General features: G+C 36.8%; 1 protein-coding gene across 1 annotated transcript; it reads right to left on the bottom strand.

The window, feature by feature from the left end:
- Nucleotides 1–3195: 3195 nt before the first annotated feature.
- Nucleotides 3196–9126, bottom strand: LOC145771878 (dynein light chain 2, cytoplasmic). The gene is made up of 3 exons (XM_082583627.1): nucleotides 8987–9126; nucleotides 4034–4124; nucleotides 3196–3869 (listed from the first exon to the last, which is right to left on the bottom strand). The coding sequence occupies exons 2-3, from the start codon at nucleotides 4112–4114 to the stop codon at nucleotides 3681–3683; spliced, it is 270 nt and encodes an 89-aa protein (XP_082439753.1). The 5' UTR covers nucleotides 4115–4124; nucleotides 8987–9126; the 3' UTR covers nucleotides 3196–3680.
- Between the last annotated feature and the right edge of the window lie 6 nt (nucleotides 9127–9132).

Raw genomic sequence — 9132 nt, 5'->3', positions numbered from 1 at the left:
TTTCTCGCAATGCAGGATAAAGATAATAAAACAAACAAAAACAAGATATACACTTAACCGTACCTGTTACTGGCGTAGACCCTATGGTCTCGCCCTCTGCTAATTCAGCAATTTCACATAGAAGCAGTGACGCTAGAAACCTGAGATTTCTTGACTATTACTTTTTTTTTTGCTCCAACTTTTAATCCCGATGATGTTGGTATCGGATAATTGTGAAGTTCACAATAAACCTTTTGTCACAGCCAGTTATGAAATGCAAGAAATTTGCTGATATTCAATAGCTTGATTGACAGTTTACTATTAGCGTGTGGTTTCATTTTGTGTTTGTCGGCGGCGCTAAAATTCCATTCTCTACCCAGGCAGCAAAATTTGTCATTTTTACATTGATTCAACGTCGATTTTGCTGTCTGGGTAGGGAGTCGCGATCTGAGTCATTCTTTGCTGGCAGACAATAATTAGGAAGGTAATTTGTTATTTGCGCAAATTGCTTTGTAGTGCAAAAAGTGCATGGAATACTTTTTGCAACGGAAACAGAAAAAAAAATTTGATGAAATTCTGTGTTCAACGCAAGAAAACTTTCAAAATAAAATGTGAACTGAAGAGAGAAATTTGACCAAGAAATGGCGAAAATAGGTCAAAAACCGAGTCTTTATCACGTTTTCTATCTAATATACACAATCATGAATATATTTTGTGAAATAAATTGATTAAAGTGATAGATATGGCTTTTGACCAACGACATACTTTTTCCCGTTGTTATTTGATATAAGCCGACGGAGTAATTAGCAATAAGAGAGACGTAGACCTGATGGTCTCGGCCAGTAACTCTTGCCGCCAAAAGGAAGCAGTAACAGATACGGTTAAAACACATTTCTTCAGGGAAGTGTTAGTAGGCTGCAAGTCATCGAAGAAACACGTAGGCTATTTTTCACAAAGCGCAAAAGATATCTTTAAAATAAAATGGACGTAATGCAAATGTATTATAGAAAACAAAAGTTTCGAGCCTAATCTAAATAACCCCCAGCCCGGGTTCAATAGTAGCCTAACTGTTTTACCGACTCATTTTTTTCGCTCGGTTTTTAATGTCAGCAGCCAATTTTCACCCTCCAGGTCCAAATCTAAACATTGAACTTGAAAAAAACGAAGCCTGGAGACACAACTAATCAAGTTTAAAAAAGTTAAGAAAAGAAATTGATTTTGGACACTCTAAAAGTAAGATTTTCCAAATTGATGAAGAAGTAACTCTAACTCTACTTTTTTTTGAAAAGCTTTTGTGTACCGCAAAAGTAAATTGATTTTTGCGGTGCACAAATTTTCTTCAAATTAAAGGAAAACAAATTGACTTCGATAGGCGTCGAACCGATGTTCGCACGAACATTGGGCACAAGATGAAACCACTAAACTAAACATGCCAATGAAAAGAGGTTTGCACAGGGTTTGTATTCCCACGGTATTAATACAAAGCATACAACTTCAACAATCTGAAACTTCACTCTGCCAATCTCGGTGACCGGGCCGCAACTTTCTAAAAGGTAGGCTACCATTAAAAAAAACCTTTGAGCAACAAAGGAAAAGGGCAAATAATAACTAAATTAACTCATCGGTTTGCTACTGGATGACTTGACGCGGAGGTTTAGGGCGGTGGTAGTCATTGCATTGACGTGGGTTTGATTCCCACCACTGCTATGCTCCTTTTTCTTCCGCGATTACCAACAAAATTCGAAGGGGATATTTAAATGGTACCTTTTTGAAACTTGCGACCGGGCCTGCGTCAGTGATGCAAAGCCTCTATACAAGCATGCGAAACTGCCAGGACCAAGCTGCATGAAGCTTTGCCAGTCCGAGGATAAAGATTCAATCAATCTATGCGAAGTAACCGACAAAAAAATTTGCCGCACGCGGTAACCAATAATGGCTACACTAACCGAAATATGTAAATGAGACAGAAAGTTCGTAGGAAAACAAATTTCGCGAGCGGGGCAGGCAGACAGTATTAAGTTTCCGCAACGTAAAAAGATCGACCCATCGTGTAGGATGGCTGGTACCGACCGTAGTTTCATAGCCGGGCAGCGCCCTCGTCTCCATCATTAAATCGTAATACAGGCAGGCTCCTATAGGCTACCCGTAGGCAGAGCGGCTAAACTGGAGTCTCCCATGAGGAAGAGAAGTTGAGCTATTTAAGGGAAATTTATTGAAAGTTACGGATGAGAGTTTTTCCCCAACCAAGGCAGTGTTTTAATTGTTAGGAATTTATTGGAATGTTGCTCTTTTCAAAATGACCTTCCAGAAAAAACAGGTAGGCTACAGTAGAATATTGTTGATTCAAATCTGACGTCTCTGAAATTTCATGCATTTGCAATTGATTTAATGCATATAAATGCACACATGTAGCCTAATTGTCGATGCCGAGGAACAGACCGCATCATTAATGACTGTACCGGTACCATCTTTAAGCCACCTAATGGAGTGGAAGGTCTGCGCGGCATGGATGATGATACCAAAGACTGGCTGCTCTCTAGTAGCCTTCCACTGTAGTCTGGGAACATCGTGAATCTGGGGTGGTAAAAGGATGATTGCTAAATGTTTCTTGAAGCCAATCAGCACGAGTTCAGAAGGCTACTGCTGTCAACTTACTGTATTTCGTCAAACCCAAAAGCACTCTTTTTTAACCAATGCAATCTTGCCTCCTTTTGTTAATGTCATGGTGGGATTTGCCTATACTGACTCTCTTTAGTGATCCAAGCAAAATTTCAATTTTTTATGTGCATTAAGTCTATCTAAGACACTTTTTTCTATCCCCCTGGGTATTTTGATTTCCCATAGTGAAAGTGACACTGGTACAATCTACATCTTCACTTGGGGATGTAATCTTAATTTACTTTGTGTTAATTGTGAGTAACACAGTTTGTCGCCCCCAACTGTTTTTGCCGTCTTACAACTGTCGGTCGGTGTGGTAGAATGCCATGAAACCAGTGAAGCAAGCTGACATTAATTTTAGGCTTAATAATTAAATATTTATGAACGTTGTGTCAAAAAGGTGGTCCTAAAAGGCAGCAGAAACGAACAAACAAATCAATAAAGTTTGTGGGTTTGCTTTTAGCGAACAGTTAGCTTATGATTTCACACACACTCACACACAATTGCCAAAAATAATCATGCGAGAAATTGTAAACCTATAGAAATCACACGGCAACAGAGCGTGAAAGCATCTTTTTTTTAACAATAAAGTGAAAAATTGCGAAAAGGATTAACTAGAACAATGCGTAGTAGGCTATTCCCTACTTTTATAGGTAGAAGCTAAAAGAAGCAATACAACAAATACGTTATGCACCATGCTGTAATGTAATAGCGCTTTTTAAATACGGAAAAATTTGAACATACAACTTTTAACAGCACCCGAAATGGCAGCTTAACAGATTGCAAGTTTGTAAACTCACAAGCATGATCAGCTAGCTTTGCTGAGTTGGCGCATCTAAATTCCTTGTGATAATTACCCAATAACAAATAAACATAACGTGCAACACATAGAGCTTGGAAAGCCAAAAGCCATTTTCGAAACTGAAATGTACAAAACTGGTCTTTTGATAGCGATTGTGTAACTCTGTATAACTTAAAACAAACAAAAAAGTAACAGCGTATTACAAAGCAGAGTGAAATATATTTTCGTTGGTGTTCGTAGTCTATCCTGACTTGAACAATAAGACTGCTACTTGTCCAAGATAGAAATATATGAAATGCTTGGTTTCGTGCGTCACGTAGCTACCGAAATTTCTTCCACAAATGCAATGCCAAGTCGGGTTGTACTTTTTGTCGAATTCCTTTTTAATGTAAGCAGCAATGTCCTTTTCAATGTTGTACTTTTCAAGCGCCTGGAAGTACATAAAGCAGCATTTCAATTAATTATTAATTAAAGTCAAATTTGAAAGCAAATTTTTGTCATAAAATATAGCCTAAGAAAAGTTACTCTTAAACAGACTAAGCACATATCTTGCTGCAAGAAAAAAAAAATCAATATCAAGAATCAAAAAGGTACCTGAGTAGCACAATCTACAGCATCTTGCTGCATATCTTCAGCCATGTCGGCATTTTTTATGACTGCCTTTCTGTCCGACATTTTGATATATCTAAAAACAAACGACAGCACATTAAAGTTGGTTAAAAAATGGTTCAAGAAATTTTTAGCAATGATCTCATCCATAGATAAGATGTATTTGTATATATTGTTTAAATTCTTAGCCGTGAGTTTACTGTATTATCGATCATGTTGCTGATATAGTGAACTGTTGCAACACCAACATAATACCGTGATAGCCTACTTTTTCACGTTTATAATATTTAAATTAAAATTGTACATTGTGCACAGCTTCTCTTAATGGACGTGTTCAAAGAACGATTATGGGGTGAGACAATAATACTATCACAAGCAAAAAACACAGTAAAATAACATAATTTCAAACTCAAGCTAACTTGGCTGCAAAATATGAACATAAATACTGTAAAAATCACTACAGTGAAAACTAAGCACATGGAGTATAAGATTTCTGTGCAATTAAAAATATTCAAACACAGAGCTTGGGTAGTGAGGAGTGACTTCACTTGTTGTACCACAGACATCCAAAACTTGGTGATGTCGATAAATTTGAATATATTTTTAATTGCTTTATTTTGTTTAGTGTTCACTACACTTGAAAAGACATGCATATTACATACATAACATAAATACTTTTAAACATATTTAAAACATTGTTGTCCTCATCAGAAATTACCCTAATAATGATAATATCTGCAAGAAGCATAAAGCAATTAAAACTTTAATTTGGCTATGCACTAATTACTGTATAAAAGAGTTTTAAACTGAACAGAAGAAAGTCAACAACTGGTACAGAAATGATAATGATTTGCTTGTTATCAATCTTGCGACAGTTGTTAAAATCACAGAACTATTGTTTGTAATTAGTACATAGTCAAATTGAATTTGTAATTATCACTTTATTTCTGATACTGCAGATGTAATATGAGCGGTGCCGGATTAACTATACAGTAGTAGCAGATGTAGCAGCTGCTACAGGCCCGCGCTTGCTGAGCAAAACATTTTTTTTGCAAAAAAACTGTCGAACATAGTTGGTAAGTAATTTTTGGCTCGCAAACTGGAACGACATGGTAGAATATTATAGTTGTAGGATTAAATTACTTAGTCCCAACGTCTTTGCCCTTCTTAATTATTGTAAACTTTAAAAACCGGTAATTTCCGCTGGAGGCAACTGCCTGATCGAGTGTCACGAGCCCACCATAGGCTATTATACTAGCTGTTTGAAAGATTATTCGACTGTACTGTACACCAGTGAAAAGAGTAACAATCTTGCCGATTGCCTTGGACAGAGATATTACAACGGGTCCAGCATGAACGGAAAATATAACGAAGTAGGCCTACAAGCACTTGTCAAAAAAAATGGTGCTATTGCAGAATATGTTCCATGCTATATGCTCATTTGTTGAATTTAGTTGGTGTATGCGCTGCACAATCGTGTCCAGAAACAGTTCAGTTCTTTGACTTTGTTGAAAATATCTATGTAGGCTATTCTTTGCTGCTTCAACACGCCGGTGGTCCGTTCTTCTGGAGTGTTCAGGTGGTGGAGTGCTAAAGAAGCTCTCTGAAACACGATGGTCCAGAAGAGCTGATGCCATTAACGTAATTAAAGAACGTTTTCTTTTCAAAAAGGAGGCACTGGAGAAACTTGCAAATGACCAAGTGCAAAAGGCAGAATGTCGACAGCAGGCAAATGGACTCCTCGAGAAAATGGAGTTGCTCGAAATCGGAATCTTTGTGGTTTTTTGAAATAGCTTACCCGATCGCTTCCAGGCAAATCAAACCTCTCTTCAAACAAAGCGGCTTAATCTCAATATTGCTTCAGTGTTGTGTGCCTCTTTGGTAGAATCCCTACAGACTTTCAGAGAACAACTTGCTAAGTTTGAGTCAGAGGCGCAGAAGCTGACTCAAGCGCCGGATTATCGACCAACAAGCACAAGAATTGTCCAAAATCGAAGGCAAGATGACAATGTAGGCAGTGGCCGTTCAGTTTCAGATGCAATGGATATCAACTAAAGACAGATTCCCGGTGGAAGTTTTCCTCGCAGTATTGGACCGCTTACAATCTGCGCTGGAGCAACGTCGCAAGGCATACACCAATTCGTAAAACACATTGCTATTGATTGCTCCTCTCCAGAATTCAACTATTTCACTTTGATTAAAGAAAACAATATTGACACCACGTTTCCTAACATTGACAATTTGTTACGCATTCATCTATGTATGATGGGAACTAATTGTACTGGAGAGAGATCATTTTGTTGATTAAAAACTAGCCTACATGCGAAACACGATGGGGCAAGAGCGGCTACACTATAATCAAAAAATATCAAATCTATAAAATATTCAATTACTTCCCAGTCATTATCTGTATATCAAATCAATCTGCTACAGGCCCCGCACTTGGTTAATCCGGCACTGAATATGAGGACACAACAACGTATTGAAAATGTTCAAAAACCGTTTTACTTGTTTATATATCATATATATTTATTTTACATGCACACTATTTCACGTGAACAAAAAAAGTTAAGATATTAACGCAGTCACGTTACTAATTTTTTATATGTCCAGTTAAAACCAATTTACTTATATGCTACTATTCTAAAATATTTTTTATGTACACAATGATATTTCAAAAATGGGTGGATAGTTGAGCTTTGACTCAACAACAAAGTAGAAAAATTATTTTATATATATACTGAAAGTTTTAAGTGAAAATGCGTTAAGTCAATAACGAATGTATATTGTATATGTGCTAAAACGAGGATAGGTAAAGCAGAAGGTAAAGACATTCATGATCATTGATTAAAGAAGAAAATGATGCTACAGAAACCATGTTTGATTGAAATGACAAATGCAAAAGAAAAATGGAGACTGGAGAGGGTGCAGGTCACGAAGTGGCTATTTACGACAATGGTTGCAATCAAAGAACATTGTTCGTGGCAGGTGTTTACTGTTGCCAAAGTTAGGGTTTTGCTCTTTCCCCCAGGCTTCAAAATTTTTATCAGATTCCAAGTTTTTGTCTTCAATAGGCTAAAACTTCTCGAATTAGGGCAGAATTCCACTAGTGTTGTAGATATACAAATTGGCAATTCTTACCATATATATTGAATATAGCCTCTGAGGCTATATGCACACATCTACTCAAGCATGATGTATTCTTTTCTTTCATCTTCTCTTTTAAAACAAAGATCAAAAAAACAATGAAAAAAATTTGCCTGTATATTACAATGTCTAAATTTAAAGGTTTCATTCAACTGAATCAGTGGCTTGTGCATTGTTTCTTGAGTTTATGATACAAAGGGACCAGTTTGATACTGTTTGAAAGCGCTTTTAAAAAAAAACTAAATTCTCCTTCAAACGGCGACTCAAACGTTACTGTATTTTTGTGGTGGATTTTTAAATTGAGTAGCCCTAAACTAAAGCCCAATTCTTTATGTCTTTTCAAATATGACTAGCACAATAAAGTTAGAGTTTTTTTAATTTGTTGAAATTCAAGAATTTATCTGGGTAAGTTTTTGTTCGTCATAAGGGGATGTGACTACGTTTGCCGAACAAACTTGTATGCGATCTTTTTGTATCCACGCAGTTTATTTTTGCTGCAAGTTAGTTTGGTGGCTAAAAAAAGTAATAATATTGTTTAAAATTGTGCCAAATATAGCAGAGGGCCAGAAAGAAGGTAAAAGCGACAAAATGCAGATGTTAGCCTATAACGTGCTTGGTACTGTACCAACACAGGACAATCAGGTTTAAACATGGCCACAGTCGCAACACCTAATGAATAATTTGAAAGTTTTAGTTTTGCAATTTGTTTCGTTTTATTGCTGCCGCCTTCATTATGTTTATTATGTATGCCCAGCTTGACGCTTTGCAAAAAGATACGGAGCTGACGTACTGTATAAGCCTACAGCACACTTGAGGTCAAACATTATGGTCGACTGACCATGTGCATTTAGCCTCAGAGGCTATATGGTAAATATAGCCACTGCCATAGCCACATCTTTCAGATAATTCCAACTTAAACCTTACAAGAACATAAATTATTGAAACCTTGCAATTCCATGAAAAACGACCATGATTAATATAGGTCTACAACATGAATTCAATATATTCCCACAAATATTATCAATCAATAGGCATCTATCATCTCCGGCTCGGTGGCTTAGTGGTTAGTGCGCCCGCCTCTGAATCGGTAGGCATGGGTTCGATACCTTGTCGGGTCATACCAAAGACTTTTTAAAAATGGTACTGAATCTAATTTCTGCTTGGCACTGAGTAATGGAGTGGATTCGGGTAATAATGTACTCAGTTGCGCCTCTATACGGCTGCATTGACACTGTCTGCTTTGTAAAGCGCTGAGGAGCAACGCATTCTGCGATGGATACAGCGCTATATAAAAACTAACATTATTATTATTATTTAAGTAAATCTATCAATCTAAGTAAAGACTCTTACATTTGATTTAGACTCGATAGCAAATGCTTGCACTTATTTATTAAAATGTATTAAGAATTTAAGTGAGGATAAACCTAGTAAATAGTTAAATGTGTAACATGCTAAAATTATCACTTCTACACTTTCCAGGCCTCTGATGTTAGGTATGGCAAGTGAGATCGTTTTTTTGCTTTGATGGTAGGAAATAAAAACCAAGAATAAATAAAAGATCAAACTGTTTGCCATGGTGCACTATGATGATGTGCTCTAAAACGATACAGTACGTTGTTAGGTAAGTCCCAAAAAACTTTTACACATGCTATTTTAAATGCAAGTCACAATGACCAACCCTGCGGCTATTTATCGGTAATGGAAAGTCGGCCTAGAGCAGGTTTGTCCAATTCTGCTTATTTGCAAAACAGTCACTATTTAGCCAAAAACTAAAGTGCAACTTTGACTTACCTTTTGAGTCAAATCTGGTGACGGTGAAACACTTTCGAACTCGCAGTATCTTCTACCAGTACAAATAGCATATGACACTACTGCTAAGAGACAAGAGCGTTTAAATTAAGTTAACGTTCAATGCAATCGTTGAATTCTCATCAATA

This window comes from Aplidium turbinatum, chromosome 6 (genome assembly GCF_918807975.1).
Source record: "Aplidium turbinatum chromosome 6, kaAplTurb1.1, whole genome shotgun sequence".
Classification (NCBI taxonomy): domain Eukaryota; kingdom Metazoa; phylum Chordata; class Ascidiacea; order Aplousobranchia; family Polyclinidae; genus Aplidium; species Aplidium turbinatum.
This window is presented reverse-complemented; position numbering and strand designations above follow the sequence as displayed.